Raw genomic sequence first — 23503 nt, forward strand, 5'->3', positions numbered from 1 at the left:
ATCACATACTGAGGTGTTGCAGCCAAGTGTCCATTTCCTACTAGAGAAGCAGGATAAAATTACACAGAATGAGTTGTGTAAAGGATTAGACTTTAGAATAAGAATAAGAATGTATTATTTATACCCCACCCATCTAACTGGGTTGCCCCAGCCACTCTAGGTGGCTTCCAACCAAATATAAAACCACAGTAAAACATCAAACATTAAAAAAAACCCTATACAGAGCTGCTGTATATCTGATCTTCTAAAAGTCAGATACTTGATTGTGCCCTTTACATCTGATGGATGTCAAGGAAATCTTAGGCAATGTATAGAATTTGTATATTCATAACTGTCAGTAAAGTTGGCGTATTCAATGGCTCTGATCTTAAGACTAGGGCTCAACGAATTGGCAAACCTACAGATGAACTGCAACATTTGAACCTGCAAATGGAAGTGCATATGGCTGAATTCTCTTCCATACTCCCCTCTAGCTAGAAAACTAGCAAGTTCTATCTTCGTCTCCACCCACCCATCCATTACATGCCACTTTCTTCTTGGAGGAAGGAGCATTCAATCTGTCAGCCCAAATGCACAACAGCATGCCTTTGGGCTCATGATAGTATTTGGAGATAAAGCTGTGCCATATTATCCTCTGAATTTACAGGGAAAGGATGAATAAAGTCTCCCCCAAAGGGCATTAAGAGATATCTCTTCTGGTCTGCTAACTATATACTTGGTAAAAATGGCAGAAAGGCTTTTATTCTCCTATATGCAGATGTTAATCACCAACAGTGGTCAGCTCACTTACTGCCCCCGGAGTCATAATCAAGCTCCCTAAACAGCTACTCTGTTTCCTAGCTTTTCAACCCCCAGAGATTGTGAGCTTAGGAAATTAAAGCCTCTCCAAACTTGGCAAGTAGGCATTAAAAAAAAAGGGTGCGTGCTGCCAAGTTTATTTTTCATTTGAAAGCATCTCAACCTAAACCTATATGCAGATCAGGAATCTGGCTTACAGCAAACCATGGTCAACTGCTCAATAACCCAACTTCAAACCATAGGCTTGTTTAACTAACAGATGATTTTTATAGCTTTAAATATCACCCCTTCATAGTATGCATTAAGTGCTAAAATGGTAACGTAACTGGATTTTTTCCCCCTGCTTGAAATGATTTTAATTGATGTTTAAAACGCAACAATACCAAGAGCAGCAAAAGAAATGTGTGGGGGTTTTTTGTGGGTTTTTTTTAAGAGACAACTGTCGGAGAAAAGCCACATTTATCGAAACTTAATTGTCAGTCTCTCTGGCCTTTTTTCTGGATTGCTGCCAAGGCGTTTCTCTTCGCAGGTGGGCATCTTCTCCCAGTCAACAGTGGCAAACTCCATGACAGATCGCCTCATGGCCCTAACAAGCACAGCATGTTCTGGGTTTTCATACGGAATCCTTCCAAAGAACCAAACAAAAAGCGGCGGGGGGGGGGGGGGAGAAAGTAAATGACCAGAATTTTTTTTCTTTTGCAATGAGAAAACTAAAGTTTAAACGTGAATGGATTTGATACTAATATGGCACCCAATGCATAGTAAATATTTTTTATGGTTTACCGTATTTTTCACTCCATAAGATGCACCTGACCATAAGACACACCTAGTTTTTAGAGGGGGTATGCAAGAGAGAGAAAAAATCTTTAAAGGGAGCGCTGAGCAGAGCCTGTATGCATCCCAGGCTCTGCTCAGCGCTCCCTTTCATGAGCCGCGTGGAGCGTGTCTGTGTGGCGCTTGCAGGCTTTTCCCCGAGGGGGGGAGAAGGGACTGACGGGCTGCCCTTCTCCCTCCTCAGGGAAAAGCCCCCAAGAGCAACACACACTCTCCACGCAGCTCTTTAAAGGGAGCGCTGAGCAGAGCCTCCCGCCTGCATTCGCTCCATAAGACACAGACACATTTCCCCTTACTTTTTGGAAGGGGAAAAGTGTTGTCTTATGGAGCGAAAAATACGGTGCAAAAATTTTGTACCCCTTAGTCAAGAAGTAAAGCAAAGTCAGGGGAAACAGAATGGGGGTGATTTCACTACCAATATTTATCTGCAGTCCACCCCCACTTCACAGCTGAGCAACAAGACTGCTTCTGTGCCCCACACTTTCCACACAACTCAGCTGTTTCCTTACTGCTCATCTGTGTGGGTGGAGGAATGGCTTACAGGTGGGGCTGAGATACATGAGAATCCATTCCTCAAGGGCATGTACTCTCAAAATGAATGGATGTGGGGTTTTACTGTATTTTTGGTTTTTATGGAAGCCGCCCAGAGTGGCTGGGGAGGCCCAGCCAGATGGGCGGGGTATAAATAATAAATTATTATTATTATTATTATTATAACCACCCACATCTACCTCTTAACACACAGAAACGTTTATGGATGGAAGGAAACTTGTGTGGAGCCCCATAGTGAATGAGGAGCAAACATGTATCTACAGCCCCCCAACCTCTGCTTAGCCCATGACAAGTGGGGAGGGGAGGGAGATGAGACTACAGCAATGCCCCCTTTCCCCTGCTGACCAGCAAGAGGGGATTTCACAATTTGCATAAAATTAGAAAGTGGGCTGCAAGCAACCATTTGTCCGCTTCTGATCTAGAGACAGAAATAAAACAGCATTTTCTTGGAGAGTGTTGCATATTGACCAGATAATGTTAAAAAAAACCAATGCATTTGAGATGTGCTTATTCTACAAGGCCTGTTGGGAAAGGGGTGTTTTTAGTACTGACCACAATTCCCTTTTTCATTAGCAGATTATGTTCACCTCCATGCTCAGTAGGCGGTTACTACACACATGGGGGCAATGTGAATGGAGTGGCTGGCTAACCTATATCTGCCAGCCAGGGATACCACTTCAAGCAACTGATGAAGTGGGCAAAATAAATCTTTTGTTTTTAAGTTGTTGTTAGACTGGGAGCTTCGTATCTAAATATTAATGGATTAGAAATAAAGGAAAGGCAGACTCTGCTTACTTAACCAGGTGATTTCCAAACTCGCAACCTAAAACAAAGATTGGAAAAAGTTACTCAAGTCTGCATAGCCCTTGACATGCAGAATACTAAACAGCTTCAGTCAATTCTAAATTCCATTAGATTCAAATGGCAAGTTTTGTAAGTTAGCAATTTGGCCTAAATGGTTCACTGAGTGAGATAGTTCTTTCTAGTTACTTGCTTAGCCTTATATACAGTTAACTTGTGATTGATTTCTCCCTGTGGACAAAATCATTTGCTTCCCATTTGTCACCTGCTTCAACTACACATAACTAAGAAAAAGGCAGCAGCAGGTAGAGGTTTCTAAAGATTTTTGTGCACCGATTAGGAATCTTCAATGGCTGTGGCAGTAGTCACTGGAATACAACTGAAAAGACTTGCCCTAAAACTGGAAATCTGTGACTTGTGGGCCAAGTTTCGCCTGCCTGCTTGACACCTGACAACACATGTCCATCAAGCTGGGGCTTGGGGAGTTCAGTTCTGCTTGGTTTGGGATGTGCAGGAGAGGTTGCTCACCCACCTAATCCCTGCAGGAAGCAGGATTGAACCTGCCCTCCAGCTGATATATGTAGAGTTCAATTCTGCTTGCTCATTTGCTCTTAATGTGCCAAACATTGACTGCCAAAGGGGTGGGGTGGGGGGAGTATCTGACCCACCAGGTGAAAAAGCTATAAATGAGAAGGAAAGCAGCTATATGTATGCAGCACATGCCAAGCCCTTCTTATTTTCAAGCTTTAAAATCTTAAAGACCAATATTAGATATCTGGAAAAGGGAAGTATAGCTGAATTATACAGTAAATACCCTGAGTAATTTAACGATGATTTTCTTCTTCTAAAGGATAACAGCTTTTACTGAGAAGCCTAGAATGACAATGAGTGTAAATCACAGCAAACCCTCAAAGAATCCCAAGTAGACTGCTAAAAAGCAAGGCAATTATATAATTATGAAAGTCATTTAATGTAAGGAGGCAATGGTTGTTCATCTGCATTATTATTATAATTATAATTATAATTATTATTATTATTATTTTCTGAATCACTGTTAAATACCTGGAGGCAATCTTATCACTTTGGTTGGTGTTAGGCAAAATGATTGCTTGGGCAAAAACGGTTCATCAATTTTCTTCCCAAATCCTATAGAATGAAGCACGAGGGACCGTTCATGGTCATATATATGAACAGCTGATACTCTTTCTTTTGAGGTTACTTCTGTAACATAGGAATAGATGGCATTATCTGGAGCTCAACCAGCTGCTGACATACTATATTTCTTTATTCTTTAGGTGGGTGACAGCCTAGCACTAAGGGATGTTGCGACTTGTGTGATTTACAGACAGTAGTAGCTTAATGTTTCTAGAGAGGCAGGCTTCTGGTCAGTCAAGAGAGCTCTTTTAGGTGCACCCATGTGTTACCTCTGCTCCCTGTGGAGCTTTTTGACATCCCCCCCCCCAAGCTACAGTCTCCCCTGATATATTCCAAACTGCTTTTGAAACTGCCCTATGTCGCTTACAATTGATTTGGTTATGGGAATTGAGAGGACTTCCTATTGCTAGTGTGTGAAAGGTGTTAAATAGGCTCCATAGTCCACCTTGAATAGGCCAGTTTTAGTAAGCATTACATAGGGCTTGTTCCATGAAATTAATGAATTAACTTTGCAAATTAATTTAGCAATGCCAGCTGCTTGTGTTTTCAGCACTGCTTTGTGAATGGCCGCTATGCCTACTTTACAAACATTTAAGTACTTCTGTGATGCTTGGTCTGTACTTTTTGCATTTCGCTGCCTTCTGACCTCACTGTTTATGTTCACACACAATTGCATCCATCAGCAGAGGATAATAAATCTTTCATGCAACAGATACATGCAATAATAATAATAATAATTGTACCCTACTCATCTGACTGGGTTGCCCTGCCACTCTTGGTGGCTTCCAAATATATAAAAACAAAATAAAACATTTAAAATCTTCCCAATACAGGGCTATCTTCAGATGTCTTCCAAAGTTTGTATAGTTACACATCTCCTTGACATCTGATGGGAGAGCAATAATAATCATGATAAATCTATGTGTCTTTAAGGAGCAATAAAATGTTGCTTGTGTGGTAATACACGAACAAAGACAACTCCCCTGGAAACTGAAATAAATAAGCTGTTACAATTTCACTTAACCAGGCTATAGATGCACGTTCATTTCCATGAAGGTTTCTTAAAAGTAGGGCCAGATAATTCTATTAAAGATGAATGATGTCTTGCAATGTATCCACCCAATACTAAAAAGTATACCTTACAAAATTGATGGCTGCTGAGTAAGGGCACCCACAAATATATTGCTTCTTGTTCAGATATAAAAGCATTAAGTGATTATCCTTCACGTCTATTAAGAAAAGAAAGTGGGGGAGAAACAGTTTCTACCTTTTCTGTCAAACAATGTTAGTGAAGGAATGTGGTATATTACGTACAGATGGTATCTGCGATCATGAGACATGGGGTTATTAAACAGGTCTGCAGGAGTTGAAACAAAGAGAACAATGGTCAAAATGACTGAGCAAAGACTTGGCAAGCTCCTCCATATTTCAGTAGATACTATACAGACATAATCAACCAGTTTGTATTCACAAAGCACCTCCTTCCTGAACGTTGTGGCCCATTGTGAGGTACATGAAAAAAGATCTGTAACAAATGCCTTTTTGCCACTTGTTATGAGTCTTGGGAGTTCTTGTTTGTTCTTTATGATTAACCAGAAAGATTCTGATATTCTGATCCTGGCCAAAGGGGCAAATCACATCTTATTATGCAGATTGCTGGTTATCATTCCATTAGAAAAAGTGACTAGCAGGAATTAGGTGTCTGGGATTTTATCAAAATCATTGGTCTTGTGGCTGAAATGCTTCAGAATTCAATGCAGGTAAGTCATCTGCGTGGGACGCGGGTGGCACTGTGGGTTAAACCGATCAGAAGGTCAGTGGTTCAAATCCCCACAATGGAGTGAGCTCCCTTTGCTTGGTCCCTGCTCCTGCCAACCTAGCAGTTCGAAAGCACACCAAAGTGCAAGTAGATAAATAGGTACCACTCCAGTGGAAAGGTAAATGGTGTTTCCATGCACTGCTCTGGTTTGCCGGAAGTGGCTTAGTCATGCTGGCCACATGACCCAGAAGCTGTACGCCAGCTCCCTCGGCGAGATGAGTGTCACAACCCCAGAGTTGTCCACGACTGGACCTAATGGTCAGGGGTCCCTTTACCTTTAAGTCATCTGCAGTCTCCTCCATACCCTAAACTCATTACATAACTATCTTATGTGATTCTCTATTGCTGCATTGCACAGTATAAAAGAAATGCTGATAAGTGTGTAATACCGGCAGAATACTGCAGGCCATGACATTTCCCTGGTAGAGCACATGAAGTGGCCGCCATCTCTCTCTAAGCACACAATGGTCTTTGCTTTCAGCCTACTCAGATTAAAGAGCTTTCCATCTGTTCAGTATATGATTTCTACTCCAGTGGGGAGTTTCCCTTCGACAAAGTGTAGGATCATTGCGATGAAACTACTTTGAGAGCCATTGTGATCTGCAATTGTTGCTGTCATATTTTCATGGAGGAGACAAAGGATGTTCACAAATTTATCTGGGCAGCCGATTTTCAAAAGGGCAGTCCATGGGGCATTATGATTTACATTGTTGAAGGCCTTAGTTAGGTCAATAAAGGCCATATACAGGGTTTGGTTTTGCTCTCTGCAATTTTCTTGAAGCTGTCAAGCAGTGAAAAATCATGTCCACTGTCCCCCTAGAAGGTCAGAAACCATTTTCGGATTCAGAAAGGGTAGCCTCTGTTATTGTTAGGAGATAGTTTGCTAAGATGCTTGCAAGAGTTTTGCCGTCCGCAGCTAATAAAGAGATGCCTTGATAGTTTCGACAATCCGTTCTATCACCTTTTAAAAAATATATACAGGTGTATATTTATATATATACCTGTACTCATTCATAATCTCACAGATCTATTTTGGGCCAGCTGGACTTTCCAGGCTATTTTCAAAGGCAGCATCACATATAACACAGTACAGTTACCTAAGCAGGAGATTATCGAAGCTTAGATAACTGCTGCAAGCTTATCTCTACCCAGATAGGGTCGTAATTGGTATATCCAATGAAACAGAAATAACACTCTCTCTCCCTCTGAGGCTAACCTGTGTTGGATCATGGAGCATCCTCAAACTGCAAACTTTCTTCCTTAGAAGAAGTGCAACCCCGTTCAAAACAGGTTGAAGATTATTTAATTACGCAGACAAATCACCCACAAAGTAAATGATAGCAAAGTCCTTCTCCTGGCCACATGGGGAGGACGAGAGGGAAGGAGGAAGGGTGAAAGCACAAGATTTTGCTGAAGCTTGTTTCTACTCACACACATAGTGCTAAACCATGTTTTAATATTAATTGTGAACCACCTCATTATGCTACTCCATTAGTCTCATGGCAGAGGGGGGAAAGCTTTAAAACACTGCCAGAGAAGCAACTCAGTAGTGAGGCACATTAGTGACTTGTGCTTTGGGAAGACACTTTCAATATATCAGTGATTTCTTTTAATAATGACAATATCTGGATAAAAAACGTAATCTATCTTTTTTTCTGGCCATATCCTGAAAAATCTCGTTCATGTATTTTTGTGACTTCTTTCCTCGCTCAAAAATAAATCATGGTAATCGATTGCATGCAAAGAACCACTAGATGGCAGTAGTAGAAAGAACACTACTTTTATGGCTCTGAAGTAGAGATTTAATCATCTCTGTAGAAATAATCTCATCACTTTGAATAGTGTACAGAGCCTAAAACTTCCGCATACAAGAATATCAGAAGGCCTTTATACAAATCTATGGAGTAACTGCAGTCAAAATGCTGTCTAAAGTGTTGGTTGCCGCACCTCGAAAAAGGAGGTTATAGAGCTGGAAAAGGGGGACAGTAAAAATGATCAATGGGGCAAGTCCTCTTTGAGGAAGCTTTACAACATTGGAGGCTTTTTCATTCAGTAAAAAAGCAAGCAAGAAAGGGACATGGTAGAGGTGTGCATAATTTGGAGAAATTATACAACCTTCCCCCCTCTCATAATACCAGACAAGAGGAAATACTTCACTCAGCATATTGTTGAACCATGGATTTTTTACCGGCGCGCTGGCTGCCATCTTGGATGCCTTTAAAACATGGGTAGGCAAACTAAGGCCCTGGGGCCGGATCCAGCCCAATCGCCTTCCAAATCCGGCCCATGGATGGTCTGGGAATCAGCGTGTTTTTACATGAGTAGAATGTGTCCTTTTATTTAAAATGCATCTCTGGGTTATTTGTGGGGCCTGCCTGGTGTTTCTACATGAGCAGAATGTGTGCTTTTGTTAAAAATGCATCTCTGGGTTATTTGTGGGGCAAAGGAATTCGTTCATTTCTTTTCTTCCAAAATATAGTCCGGCCCCCCACAAGGTCTGAGGGACAGTGGACCGGCCCCCTGCTGAAAAAGTTTGCTGACCCCCTGCTTTAAAAAGTATCACAGGCCTCTGAATGCCATTTGCCAAGGACAATGAGAAGGGGGTGCTGTTGTGCTCCTCTCCTGCTAGTGAGCCTCTCAAAGGCATCAAGCTGGCCACTGTGAGAATGGAAAGCTGGAATAGAAAGGTCTTCGGCATAGGAGCCAACACTGAAGGGCCAAGGTTCCTTTGCCACACACCCCCAATAAAATATTTGAGGCCCCCCCTCCCCCCAAAAGTTGATATTGTTGCCATTAAGAACACAAGGAGAAATGTGACTGGGCCATTAAAGAACAATTGACCGTGCAGATGCTGTCCTTTCCCCCCAGATGTGTGTTAGTTAGCAGAAGACAAAAGCAGAGATGAGAGGGGGAGGTTGCCAGGGTAACTGTGGGGCGCGATGTCATCACAGGAAGAGAGGGTGTCCTTTTGCAACAGGTTTTTGGAGCAGGGGTTTCTGGGAAGAAGGAGAAGGACATGGACAGAACGCCATGTGGGACTGAAGGGCAGCATCCCCCTCTCGGGATATAATTGCTGTGAGCTCTCCCGCCATAAAACTCAGGCGTAAACATGTGTCAATAAACTGTATTTCTAAGATATTACAGCATCATTTCCCCCAAGGAAACACAAACCCTGGTTAAGTGCCAAGACCCCTGGAATCCCTTGCTACCACTCGGCAGACTTGGGGTGGCCTATAACAATATTAAATACCTCTATTAATTACTTTACCGAGGCATTAAATTAGTTCCTGCTTCTTAAAAGTTCTGAAAGCCCTGGTATGATCTATGAGCACATTCCTTTAGGGAGGGAAAAAAACCTGAGAAAGATTGCTTACACTTTCACTTTCAACAGGTTAACAGTTTATAATCCTACTTCCCTGAAGGCGATTTGAATGCAGCAACGCTTAGTGGCGCCAGCACCGTCTTGTTTATCTTAATATGAAATTTCAGAGTCTCAAGCATTTTCATCTACCCCTTGCTCTGTCAGTAACGTAAAATAAAACAAATGCAGACACTAGTTAAAACTGATACTGGTATGTTCAATTAGAGAATCTTATTTGCTCAGCAAAAAGCATTTCCAAAAAAAAAAAAAGGCTAATATATCTTATTCAATCCTTCTCCTCAAAACGATCTGTTTTCTACTAAATATATGTGTGGGTCCTATCAATGCTGTGCTGCGTGGGGGGGGGGGAGAGAGAAAGGTGGATGATTACTTAAGGTCTGCAGATGTTGCATTCCTTGGAGCTCTTTCACAGTTTTCTCCAGGGTTTTCAGGTGATTGTTGTGAAGCATCAGGACTTGCAACACATGAATATGTTTCAGAGCACCTAAAAGGACAACAACAATTAATAAAATAACGCCTTACTTATTTTGTTTCTTCAGTTTGTTACATCTCCTTATCTTACCCAGTGACTTACAACCAAAAACCAAATGAACAGAAAAACCACAACCCCATATGGATACATTCGAACCAAAATACATTAAACATTAAAAAACATCCAACCCACTTCTAAAAGGTCACAGGTACAGTGGTGCCTTGCAAGACGAAAAGAATTCGTTCCGCGAGTCTTTTCGTCTTGCGATGTTTTTCGTCTTGCGAAGCACGGTCCGTCGCAACTGCGCCTCTTCAAGCGGCTTTAAGAAAAAAGCGCAAGATGTTTTCGTCTTGCGAAGCAAGCCCATAGGGAAATTCGTCTAGCGAAGCAACGCAAAACCGAAAAACCCTTTCGTCTAGCGAGTTTTTCGTCTTGCGAGGCATTCGTCTTGCGGGGCACCACTGTAGTTAAAAGGCTGAAAGCCTGGTTAGAAAGTAAAGTTTTTGAAGGGAGCCTAAAGATATCTAAGGCAAACCTCCCTCTGTAGAGCACTCCACAAACAGGGAGCCACCACAGAAAAGGCCCGTTCTCATGTTCCCTGTCTGGACCTGTCATGGAGGTGGCACATGAAGATGGGGTGAATTCATACAGAGTAAATTCATATGGGGACAGGCAATCTTTGAGGTATTGCGGTCCTGAGCTCTTTTAAAACTTTATAGGTCAAAACCAACAATTTGAATTGGGCCTGGAAGCTAATTGGCAGCCAGTGCAGTCAAGCCAGAATTGGTGTTATGTTTTCAAACCATCTTGTCCCAGTGAGAAACCTGGTCACTGGATTCTGCCCTGGCTGAAGTTTCTGAACCATCTTCAGAGACAGTCCCACATATAACACATTGTGGTAATCTAACCTAGAGGCTATCAGAGCATAAACAACAGAAGTTCGGCTATCACTGTCCAGATAAAGGCGCAGCCGGCCCACCGATTGAATCTGATGGAAGGCACTCCGCACCAGAAAAATGCCCGGGCTCTGTACACGCTCCTTCAGTGGGAGTGTAACCCCATCAACCTCCCAGCCATCAGAGCTAGGGAGCCACCAACTAATAGGACCTCAATTTATCTGAACTGAGCTTCAGTTTATGGACTATCATCTAATTCTTTACTGAGGCAAGACAACCGTTTAGCACATCCACTGTCTCACCTGCAGATGTAAAGGAGAAGTAGAGCTGTGTGTCATCAGCATATTGCCAACAACATGCTCCAAAACTCTGGATGACCTCACTCAGTGATTAAGCAGCATGAGGGATAAAATTAAGCCCTGAGAAACCCCACACTGAAGGCTCCACGGGGCCTAAGAACATTCCCCAAGCATCACCCTCTGGAAGCACCCTTTACAAAGTGTTGCCACCCACCTCCAACTCAGGCAACTGCTCCAGAAGGACACCATGGTCAATGGTATCAAAAGCTGCTGAGATGTCAAGGAGAATTAAACAGGGACACATATCCTCTCTCTCCTGACAAAGGTCATCATACAGGCTGACCAAAGCGGTTTCTGTGCCAAAACCACGGCTAAACCCTGATTGAAATTGATCTGGAAAATCAGTTTCCTCCAAGAGCACCTGGATCTGTTCCACAGCCACTCACCCAAGAACCTTATCCAAGAAGGGGAGGTTGGCAACTGGCTGGGAATTATTTAGGTTTTCTGAATTCCAAAAACTAGAAAATAAGAGAGAAGCAGGGAAAATGCACTTAAGGGGAAATAACTCGCTTATCAATCATAGCTTTGATTTCATTGATTGCTTGATTGGCTAAAAAGACTGACAGTCAAGAGGAGCCAGGCTGGGTCATTTCACAGAAATTGCTTAGAAGGATACTTGCACATTTTGCTTCATAACTTTCATACACTCATAGAATCATAGAGTTGGAAGGGACCCCAAGCCTTCTTTCTAGAGACATTTTTCTGTTTTCATGAAGACCACTTGTCTTATTTCCAGGACTTCTTGCAGTCTATTTCAACCAAATTTAACACATATACGCTCACAGGAATCACTCCTGGTTCAAAAGAGATTATGTTGACGCCATACCTGATATATCTCGGATTTCATTATTGTTGAGGTACAGTTCTGTCAAGCAGCAGTTATGCTTCAACATAGTTAGATTCTGAATCTGAATTATGAGAATTAGAAAAATAGGTTCATGTGATTTTATTGGTGAAGAACTATACCTTATATGCTATCTTTGTGGGTTTAAATAGGCCTGTGAAATATCCCATATAACAGACTAAAAGCATAACAGGCCCCAAAATGCACAGTATAGAAATGTTCTTTTCCTCTATATTAAGCATCTACCTATAACATGTTTTTGCATGTCATATGATTGCCATACTGTTGAAATTAGTGAACGTAACTAAGTTAGGTCCATTTATTTCAGCAGGTCTGCTCTTAGTAAAACTTCACTGAATGCCACCCAGTGTGCTGAAACCTCAGCCATTTTACCCTCTTCATCCTTTGTCCTGAAGTGGCACAAACCACATACAGCTGGAAAAGGAGAGCTTCAGCAAAGGATATATAGTCTGCTAATACTTAATCTGCTACATATTATAAGTATTAATATTAGTATTAATTAAATTTATATTCTGACCTTCATCAAAAAACTACAGGGTAGTTTACATCACAGAATACAAATGTCAATACATAACCTAATATTTATACAATGTATAATTTATACAATGTAAAAATCAAAACAGTTATGTAAACACAGTAACAGTAGAATACAGATTCTCAGAAAATACAGAGCGCTAGAGCATTAAACAAGGATCAGGTAGAATGCATATTTTATTTACTAAATTTCTATCATGCCATTCCTCCCAAAGAAACCTGAGGCACCTTTAACAATGACTCAGTTCTCACAAACTGTGGAAGTGATAAGCTGGTCCCAGCACATGGGCTGAAGGGAAAGATGCAGCAAGCTGGCTGAACTTAGCCATGCTCAGTGGCCGTTAAACCACCTTGAACTGCATCGTGGAAATGGTAGATGTAATAAAATGTTTGCGTGTGTGAGTGAGAGCGCTCATAGATTTTCTGTATCCAATAAATGTGGTGTTCTTACCTTTCTCCCATCCAACAGTCTCACTCTTTTGCTTTAAAAATATATATAATATCCATCTCTTATGCTCTTTATCCACCTCACAAGTCTTTCTGCATCCTATATTTCATGTTTAGGTTATCTTTCCCCTCCCCTTCCGCACTCCCTGGTACGTTATGTCTATTCCTCCACCAGCAACAGCTCACAAGACTTCCACACTCTCAGCCTTTCAACTTTCCACAGGTATGGGAAACAAGCAACAGGTATTTGGAATCAACCCAAGGGGTGCACAAGCAAGCAAGCAAGCATAGAGGTGGCCCTACACTGTAAAGGCCTGAGCTGTACAAAGAAGCTGTCTGCTTGCTAGCATACTGAAAGATGCAAAACATTGTAATAACGGCAGCCTTTCAACATGGTTGACATTATATGGCATGCGATTACTCTTAGCCCAAGGCAATAAACCTGTATGTTCTCCCAAATTATATGGAATTTTACAGTATCTTTTCCTAGCCTTAGAAATGTATGTATGTATTTACAGTCATACGTGAGCAGCCAGTGACAGAAGCTGTGGCTATTGTGTGACTTTCAAAAAGCCTTCCGTCTGCCTATTTATTCTTCTTGATTCATTGTTATAACATGTATTCATGTTTCTGCTTTTAAACTTGAATATATTCTGCCCTGAGAGTCCAAGGAGTGCACCTGCCTCACTCAATGTTCAGTCTCAAATGGGGGCACCAAATAGCTCTGAACTGCAAAGGATTGTGTTTGTGGCTCACCAGGGGTTGGGAGCAAATGGCTCTGGGAAAATACCCAAGGGCAAATTGTCCCTGCCTCAGCAATACAGAAGCAGAGGAAGCTGCTGAAAGTATCTGACAAATGTCAGATCATTTGTCCCCAGAGTTCAGGATTGTTTGCACTGACCAGCAATTTCACATGGGAGCTTTTCCATCCCTTAGAGCCCTTTCTCCCAACCATATGGTGATACTTGTACAGTGGTGCCTTGGTTCTCAAACGCCTTAGTACTCAAACAACTTGGATTTCAAACACTGCAAACCAAGAAGTAAGTGTTCCGGTTTGCGAACTTTTTTCAGAAGCCAAACGTGCTCTGTTTTTAGCGTTATGCTTCCAATTTGAGTGCCACGCTTCTGTTTTGAGTGTTATGCTGAGGTCTGTCTGTTTTTGCTATTTCTTCTGCTCTTTTTGTTTTGTTTTTATGACTGTGTGGAACCCAGTTCAGCTACTGACTGATTGATTGATTGTGTGACTTCAGTACCAGTACATTGTTTATTGCTTTCATTTTATGGATCAGTGGTCTTGTTAGATAGTAAAATTCATGTTAAATTGCTGTTTTAGGGGTTGTTTTTAAAAGTCTGGAACGGATTCATCCAGTTTGAATTACTTTCTATGGGAAAGCATGCCTTGGTTTTGGAACACTTTGGTTTTGGAATGGACTTCTGGAACGGATTAAGTTTGAGGACCAAGGTACCACTGTACTAGTACTAAACACACAGCCAAAATTTGATTCCATTGTGGCAGTTAGGTATATGTTTAAATCTCTTTTCTTGAAATGAATGGGGTTGCATTTTAGCTTGGGACCCAGTCTATAAATCCAACAAATTCTAAGCTTTTTTTTAAAAAAAAAAAATATGCTACAAAATCCCCCATTACTTTTTACTGGCAAAAATAAAGTCAAAAGTGTAAAAAATAATGTAAACTTTATATTTATTACCTTATTATTATTTAGCCACAAATGGCTTAATATCCGGAACTGTGATAAATCAGGGATTTCTTTTAATCCTCTGAAACAAAAGTTATATAACTTCAGTTGTTAATACCCACTTTAATATACTATTATGCATCAGAAATAAGCACTGAAGCAGTTATGTAATTCCATCAGTAACAGCTGCTTTTTGATTCAATGTGCTCACGTACTATTGGCAGTAAGCAATCCCCTTTTGTCAGAAAAGCATATACAGTGGTACCTCGCAAGACGAATGCCTTGCAAGACAAAAAACTCGCTAGACGAAAGGGTTTTTTGTTTTTTGAGCTGCTTCACAAGATGATTTTCCCTATGGGCTTGCTTCACAAGACGGAAACGTCTTGCAAGTTTGTTTCCTTTTTCTTAGCACCGTTAATACAGTTGCGACTTGACTTCGAGGAGCAACTCATAGAACGCGGTGTGGTAGCCTTTTTTGAGGTTTTTAAAGACTTTGGTGATTTTTGAAGCTTTTCCAAAACTTTCCCGACACCGTGCTTCGCAAGATGAAAAAAATCACAAGACGACAAAACTCGCAGAACTAATTAATTTCGTCTTGCGAGGCACCACTGTATAGTACTGCTTAAGAAGTAATACAGTGGTACCTCTAGTTACGAACTTAATTCGTTCTGGAGGTCTGTTCTTAACCTGAAACTGTTCTTAATTAGAGGAGTGCTTTCACTAATGGGGCCTCTTGCTGCCGCTGCACCGCCAACACATGATTTCCGTTCTCATTCTGGGGCAAAGTTCTCAACTTGAGGTAACTCTTCCAGGTTAGCGGAATTTGTAACCTGAAGCGTCTGAAACCTGAGGCATTTGTAACTTGAGGTACCACTGTATATGGAAATTCATTCGCACCCAGTGGTTGCTGAGCATCTAAAGTAGTAAATAAATGACTTTTGTTAAGTACCAACAGTTCTCAGTCTCCACAATTTTACCTCGTATTTGGTGAGGAACACAAGTATCAGTGGTTGACTTCAGATGATCATGTATCAGCTTGGTTAGCAGCTTTGGAACAAGCCAGGATATAATATCATGGTTTAATATTCTGGCTTCTTCTGAAGCTGATAATCTGGGTTGTTTTGCTTGTTTTGGATGAAACAAAAACCGTAGTTAATTAGAGACTTAGTGGTCTGAGTGATCACACTGCAAAGCAACTGAGTGCATGGGGAAAATGTCCATTCATATATTAACATTAGCACTCTTCAGGTGTGAGACGAGCAGCAAGGGTCCTTCTCTTATATGTTGGCATCACAATCACCATCACAGTAAGTTAGAGGGGCCTCTTTTGAAGCGGGGAGCTTCCTGTACTCATAAAAGCCCAGCCTCCTCCACCCATGACTGCTGTTGGTGAAAACAAAAGAAGTTGAGATCTTCCATGTACCTCAGATCTTCCATGACACATTTGGCCCTAAGCGGTTATCTAAAAAGAAATATATATCCATATATTGCAGCCATTTCTCAACGTTCTTTCCATTTGTCATGATCAATGTATATTAAAGATGGGGGGAAAGCTATGAACCATTTGGGTTGAGGAAATAGCTGGAGATGTATTGCTTCCCACCTAACAGGAACTAGATGATGTGGTGAATGAACACTTGTCTTCTATTTGGTCTGCTGCCAAGCCTAAAGAGCCTGTCTAACAATGGCAAAGGAAGTCTAGTGTGATTGGTTTGATCTCTCTAGAGAAAAAGAAAACCCGGAACAGATACTCTGCATACTGCATTCTGTTACGGCACAGATTCTTGGCAATGTAGCCATGGCTTAAAGGACTCTTCACAAAACTTGACATACCTGGGCAAAATTCTCAATCCCATGAAGTTTTTATTTATAAAATGCTGGAGCTCTGCACAATGCACACACAACAATCACTTTTCCTTATTGACTTCTATCCACATGCAAGTTATCTCCTATTTCTCTCTCCAAAACTTTAAACTTATTTTTAATTGGCTTCATCCCCCCCCCCGCCCCATATCTCCAGGCCTACCCTTTTGATGAACAGACTGCAGCCCTTAAACCACTTACTCTAGAGACATTCTACTGAAATAAATAGAACATATCTGGAGAAACTCATCTGAGGATTGCACCCAAAGGCATTACATTTCTTCCAAGGAGAGTTTAATTCCAATAATTTTTTAAACCTGCCTCTTTATGCAGGTCTTTCTAGTCTTTGCATGCCTTTTGGGCCTCCAGCATTCTTTTCCAATTTACAACTAAACTAATCAATTTCCTCAAGATGACAGCTTTCACAGAAGCAGAATTTCCTGTGCTTCATTAACAGTACTGGAGGATTTTAATGCACAGACTTAAATATTTATTAGCTTTTTATAGCAGCTCCGCTCCAATCAACACAACACAAGTCAGCCAGTTTAGAAGTAATGTTGCAAACTATGGTTTGGGAGGTGTGGAAACAACCATGCTCTGGTTATTTGGTCCTTTCTTCCCCTTGTATGGGCAGATACAATGAACTGCTTCCTGCTTAGCATATGCCTAAACTGCAAAGCAGAAGCAAATCATGGTGAACAATTATGATTTGGAGGGAAACTACAAATCAGTTTGCTGGTTTGGATGTGCAAACTCTGGCCTAGATTCAACATTCTCTGACTGCTAGTGCAACCCCTACTGCGTTATGGTAAGGATGATAATAATGCCTGCGCAATATGCCAGCTTCCTGCGCCTTCTCTTGTGCAAACCATTCTGCTAGCACAATTTGTAATCACTACGGGAATTCTGATATTTAGCCTTTTCTAAGATGAGACCTATGAGATGTGGGTGGCGTTGTGGTCTAAACCACTGAAACTCTTGGGCTTGCCAATCGGAAGGTCGGCAGTTTGAATCCCCACAATGGGTTGCTCGGTCCCAGCTCCTGCCCACCTAGCAGTTTGAAAGCATGTCAACGTGCAAGTAGATAAATAGGTACCACTCCGGCAGGAAGGTAAACGGCGTTTCCGTGTGCTTTTCTGGCTTTCCCAGAAGCAGCTTAGTCATGCTGGCCACATGACCTGGAAAAACTGTCTGCGGACAAATGTCAGCTCCTTCGGCCAGTAAAGCAAGATGAGTGCTGCAACCCCAGAGTCGTTCGCGACTGGACTTTACCTTTACCTTTTTTAAGATGGTCAGGGGTCCTTTACCTTTTATAAGATGAGCGCTAGGGAATGTGCTGGCCTCACAAAATAAAGATTAAAGAATGAAATGGCAACTTACTGGTCATGGAAGCAAACTATTTTATTTTCACAGAACCAAAAAGAAATTCTGTTTTCTATTGCTTAAAGATTAATCAGTTTAAAAATTGATTCTTTTCAGCTGAGCCTAACAGAACAGTGCCTTAAATCAGCAAAAAGAAGAAGAATATATGGTACTTACTTTTCACCAAGATACAAATCAGTAACTTCATTATTTTTCTTATAGCCGCATATTTTCAACTGTTTTCCTAAAGCCTGGAGACAAATTGTGTGTCAGAAACAATGCACATAATTAAACAAAATATATTCTTATATATAAAAAGAGAAATTGAATTCACAGGATCTCTTTCTCGCCTATGCGAGAAAGAAAGAAAAAATACCTACAGCTATTACATTCCAATTTTTATCCTCCTTACTTCATTTCACTTCAGTACGTGCCTTACCACATATTTGTGGGGAAGACAGCACTGAATGCCTTGGGGCAACACTGGCTCCTGGAAGATAGAGGAAGAAACATAGATATGAGGATTGCTATATAGCTCTCAGCTATTAATTCTTTGTTTTTCATGATTAGTCAGTCTAGAGTCATGGGAATTTGGAAGGGAAAAAAAGATTCACTCCTACAAATCATATATTCAAAGCATAGCTATAAGAGTATGGGGGTGGGGAGCCTTGTTAATAAACTCATGGCTGAACATGAGTTTAGGGCCAGTTCATATGATATCATTCTTAATTGGCTGGACGTTTTCTGCCAAAGTTTCTTATCAGACCAGACTGATGCAAGCATGATACTGTTTAAACCAGCTTTAGGATTTCTTGATGTGCTGAACTGCAGCTGGCAGGCAATCTTGCATCGACAGATCAAAACAAAACAAAACCAAGCAACACAGACGTTTAAGACACAGATGTAATCTGCAGTGCTGGCCCACCCATGAGGCAAGGTGCGGTGGCTCCCTTGGGTGGCAGGATCCACAGGGACAGCAGATCTGGCCTCTAAGGAAGGCATTGCCTGCTGCTGCCACAGGGGCAGCAATGGCTGTGGCACGCTCCTCAGAGGCCTCAATTGCAGCCTTTTCAGAAGCCCCCACCCCATGCTGCTTCTACAACACAGGAGGCACTGCTGGTCTCTTCCTCACCCCTGCCATGTCATGAAATTCAAGAAGAAGAAGAGGAGGAGGAAGAAGAAGAAGAAGAAGAAGAAGAAGAAGAAGAAGAAGAAGAAGAAGAGGAGGAGGAGGAGGAGGAGGAGGAGGAGGAGGAGGATGGATTTGCTATCCTGCTTTATCACTACCATAAGGAGTCTCTTTTTTAATTTTAAAAGATTTATTGAAATAATTCAACATTAATACATTTATACATACATATTACGGATATACAAACAAACATACATTTCATACAATCCTTAAAAATATTTATACATACCCACGCACAATCCTGCACATAATTCCTTTTCCCACCACTGTCCCTCACCCCACCCTGTGTTAGACTTCCAATCTACTCAATTGCAATTTCTTTCAGTTTCTATTACTTTCTTTCACACACTATTAAATCAACTTTCTACTTCTTTTTCTGTTACACATTGTTATCCATATTCTTTGATATTTCAGTATTTATAACAGAACTTGTTTATTCTAATAGGAGTTCTACTACCCGAAGGAGTCTCAAAGCGGCTAACATTCTCCTTTCCCTTCCTCCCCCACAACAAACACTCTGTGAGGTGAGTGGGGCAGAGAGACTTCAAAGAAGTGTGACTGGCCCAAGGTCACCCAGCAGCTGCATGTGGAGGAACGGGGAATCGAACCCGGTTCACCAGATTACGAGTCTACCGCTCTTAACCAATACACCACACTGGCTCAAAATGCAGGAAGAAGCTGCTTCACCCTCAGTTGGACCATCCATCTGCCTACCTCAGCAGCCTCTGTACTGATGCACCGTGGCTCCCCAGGCTTTCTCAAAGACCTCTCTCTCCGGCTTGACGGAGGGTGCATAATCTCCCCCTCTGCCAGCCAACCAACCTTCCCCTGGATGCTTCATTCACAAAGGAGGAGAAGCAGAATCCAGCCTGGCTGCCTCTAACTGACATTCTAACTCAACCTTCCTTAAAGACATGGCGGCAGCCTTCCACACTGGCCTCATTCAAACTGTCACACCTGAAACTCGCTTCCGCCTCTTTTCCTTTCACTTTCCTCTGGCATGTTTGCATCAGGCCAGCAGGCGGATATGCTCTCCTACCTTGCGACCACACCTGTCAGCTGGCCTTATAGTTGCTCACTCAGAGGCCAGCCTCTCCACCTGGTTACCCCAGACTGGCGGAGATGAGGACCAGCCTGGCATTTATGGTGAACTCACAAAGCCTTGCCCATGGACATTGCGGTCTGTAGTGGATGAAGGAAAGGAGATACATGCGGAATTAGGAAAAGGGCGCATTTGTAATGGGGGTTATCTTTTCAAGTGGTCTATTGGTGGCATCCCTTTCCACACACCATATGAACACAAAGCTTCTCTGCACGGGGACAGACAAGTGCTGGGAGTCACTCACCTGCTCCCACTCTAGGCTCTTGTTGCAGCTTGAAACAGCCACCATTTTGGAACTGCACTTCCCAGCCAACTATCACAGCAAAGCCAGCCACTGAGAGGCAGGGAAAAGGGAACAGCAATCATGGAGTGCTTGTGATGAGCTGAGGGAGGGAAGGGTGGTGTTGTTTTGTGGCTGGTATATCAATAGCTCCGACTGTCTTTCCTTCAGGGTGCTGAGCCAACCGTTGAAAAGCAAGTTCTAGTTGTCATATTCTTGGTCATATGTGTTTTGTTGTGTCCTCTGCATCAGATTTATTATTCACTGAATTTATATCTTGCCTTTCCCCACCAGAGGAGTCCAGGGCAGCAAATCGATGCACAATTAACAAAAACTAAAACAAAGAAAAACACTCTAGAATAGTCAAACAGTTCTAAGAACAGTTACAAAGAAAAACAATTGCATCTCTACACAACTGCCTCAGTTCTCCATCCAGGCAAGCCAGAAGTATTACCAGAGTTCAAGGGCACATTTCAGCCAGGCAAAAACACTCGAACAGGGTATGAGGAAGGGCTGATGAAAAATGTGGCCTGGGGAGAATCCCAAGGGACAAATAAATCTGAGGAAAGTGGCATGGAATGAATTACTTATGTGCCTGTATCTCCTTGACCACATTCACACCATATATTTAAAGCACTATGATGCCACTATAAACAATTATGGCTTTCCCCAAAGAATTCTGGGAGCTGTAGTTTGTTGAGGGTGCTGAGAGTTGTTACTCACCTCAGAGAGTTACAATTCCTAGCATTCCCTGTGAAGAAGAGGGATTGCTTATTAGACCACTCTGGGAGTAATAGCTCTGGGAGTGGAATGGGGTCTCCTTACAACTCTCAGCACCCTGAACAAACTACAGCTCCCAGAATCCTTTGGGGGAAGCCACGGTTGCCTAAAGTGGTATCATGGTACTTTAAATGTATGGTATGAATGCAGCCCTTGTCTGTACCTCTGTAAAATAAATGATAAATGGATGGAGCTAAAAATAGTGTCATAGAAATTTAGTTTTCATTGGGATTTAGTATCCATGGTGCCTGTTTTATCAGCAGTTTTCTTTTAAGTATATAAACCATAGCACGTATATCAGTGTATCATGTTTCTTTTCCTTTTTTTAGTTACTAAAGCTACATTAGGTAATTGGGGTGACACGGTCGTCCCAAACACCAAGGAAGAACATATGTGACTTTGAAGCACAACTACACATAAAAACGGGGTATTTATTATAGGTCTCACACATGAAAAAAAAAAATGTTTAGACTAAAATGTGCCAAAACTCTCACTTTAGAACTCTATGGGGACAGATCAAATGATAAAAGAAAAGAATAGAAATAAAGTTTTCATTTCTTATAGGAAAATTACATCATCACTAACATTTCCAACAGCAGGATTAATCACTGAACAGCAGACTTCTAAATGGAGAAGATGCAGCTTTAGGACTCTGGGAGCAGATGCCTCAGGCTTTGACTTTGAAGTCTTTTTTGACGACATTAAGATGCTTGCTGAAACTTGGGTGCGTAGTGAATGTGTTTCTATTTTCAGCATGGATCACTGCTTAGGTAGTCACACTAAAGACTAGCTCACCTTATACCTCATCAAAACTAATTTTGGCTCTTCATCTTCAGTGTTTGGAGTATTGGCTCTTTGTCACCACTTGTACACATTATAGGGATAGGGCCTACTTTATTTTGTATAGTAGCTAACTCGCTCAGATTCACATATTGCATTCATATATGAAATTGTAGATGAAACAATATTCAGAACAGAAGCATAGCATGGGTTGCCAGTGCCCGGAGCAGGGCAAGTGTTGCCCTACCCTGGTGGATTGGGAAGCTGAGGTGGAGCCGTGTGCCGGGGGTCGCATGCGGAGCCCGTGAGGCACATGACTGCTGCCACTGCTGCTCCTGGTGGCGGTGGTCACACGCCTTCTTGGCCTGGCTACTCTGCCAACTCAGGGGTGGGGTGTGCCCCTCTGCTTACCACGCTATGCCACTGATTCAGAAACTAGACTTGCACAATTAGTTTCCAGATTCATTGATGGACCAGGGAGCACATATTATCAACTTCTGAAGGAGCCACCAATGGCCTGAGAGAAATTTTGAGGCAGCCCATCCCTAACCTTCCCTATGGCTACTTAAGAAAACTCTATGTGTCTTGAGGAAATGCAGAAGGAAGGGAGCTCAGGCAAGGGAGGGCATCATGTCACCTCCTGAAGCAACATCAGTGAAGTACCCTCAGGCCTGAGACTGACTCTGCTCACTCTGGCTAGTCATGGAATCTTCTGGATAGGAAGGAGTAAGAGCAGGGCTTTCTGTTCCTACTGAGCCTTGCAACAAGGTTTTCCTGAGCTCTGGGATGTTCCTGTATCCTCCACTCCTGATGATTGGTTTGTCTTTTGGTCCTGATTTGCTTATCAGTCCTGATTTCTGGCTTGTCTCTCAGACCTATATCTTGTTTTGTTCTCAGGCCACTGGGCCCGAGTACTTGCTTGACCCACAACTTCTGGTTCCTGACTCACCTTCTGAGATCCTGCTGAATGTGTGTTCTTGATGTTTTGCCACTTTCATATCACTTATGACTCTCAGTACCTCAAGGCAATATAATAATTTAACTTCCCTTCCTGCTCCCAGCAGAAAAATAATGCCACCCATTTTCATCAAACTTGAAAACTGGCATAAAGCATCCCTTCTCTGTCAACAGCTCGACATAAGTAGTTATTACATATTCTTTGCATTTGAGACCTTATTCTCACTAACCCTTGTTGGGAAACAGAAAATGCCAGGTTAAGCACATTCTTCTTTAGCATTTCACTGTGAATCTGTTTCATGAGCTGGTTAAAAAAAAATCTAGTCCTTAAGCAGAGCTAAGTTAATAAGCAAGACTGCTGGCCCTAGAGATTTTGTGGCATGAAGCGATTTCAGCCAATTGGTCTGGCAGTTGAGCTTTACTTCAGCGCTGTCAACAAGACAGCATTTCTGAGGGAAGCAAGTTTGTTTAGGAGGTGCAGGGCAGGCTGTGGGGCACACATAGCTTTGTTCTCCAACATGTTGCTGATGCTCCCTGGTGCCCCCTCTCCAGATCTGATGCCTGAGGCAGGTACCTCAC

At 42.1% G+C, this 23503-nt stretch overlaps 1 protein-coding gene across 3 annotated transcripts; it reads right to left on the reverse strand.

The window, feature by feature from the left end:
* Window positions 1-1128: 1128 nt before the first annotated feature.
* LRRC72 (leucine rich repeat containing 72) lies at window positions 1129-19908 on the reverse strand. 3 transcript variants are annotated; one of them, XM_081164920.1, is made up of 9 exons: window positions 19740-19906; window positions 18014-18087; window positions 14624-14693; window positions 11895-11976; window positions 9712-9825; window positions 5408-5497; window positions 4048-4131; window positions 2980-3007; window positions 1129-1423 (listed from the first exon to the last, which is right to left on the reverse strand). In XM_081164920.1, exons 1-9 carry the CDS (start codon window positions 19818-19820, stop codon window positions 1258-1260), a joined length of 789 nt encoding a protein of 262 aa, XP_081021046.1. In that variant the 5' UTR covers window positions 19821-19906; the 3' UTR covers window positions 1129-1257. The 3 variants fall into 3 exon arrangements, with proteins under 3 accessions (XP_081021046.1, XP_081021045.1, XP_081021047.1); XM_081164919.1 differs by having other exon boundaries at window positions 4048-4206; window positions 19740-19904; XM_081164921.1 differs by lacking the exon at window positions 4048-4131 and having other exon boundaries at window positions 19740-19908.
* Window positions 19909-23503: the final 3595 nt, after the last annotated feature.

This window comes from Podarcis bocagei, assembly GCF_964188305.1.
Source record: "Podarcis bocagei genome assembly, chromosome: 12".
Classification (NCBI taxonomy): Eukaryota; Metazoa; Chordata; class Lepidosauria; order Squamata; family Lacertidae; genus Podarcis; species Podarcis bocagei.

Bases quoted from the DNA above. Each gene is read 5' to 3' on its own strand.
- LRRC72 (XM_081164919.1), bottom strand. From the start codon at position 19,820: ATGCACCCTCCGTCAAGCCGGAGAGAGAGGTCTTTGAGAAAGCCTGGG. The intron at 5,498-9,711 runs GTAATCATCCAC...CAACTCCTGCAG, and splicing joins GCAACATCTGCAGACCTTAA to ACCTGTTTAATAACCCCATG. The intron at 4,207-5,407 runs GTAGAAACTGTT...CCTATGTTACAG, and splicing joins AACATTGTTTGACAGAAAAG to AAGTAACCTCAAAAGAAAGA.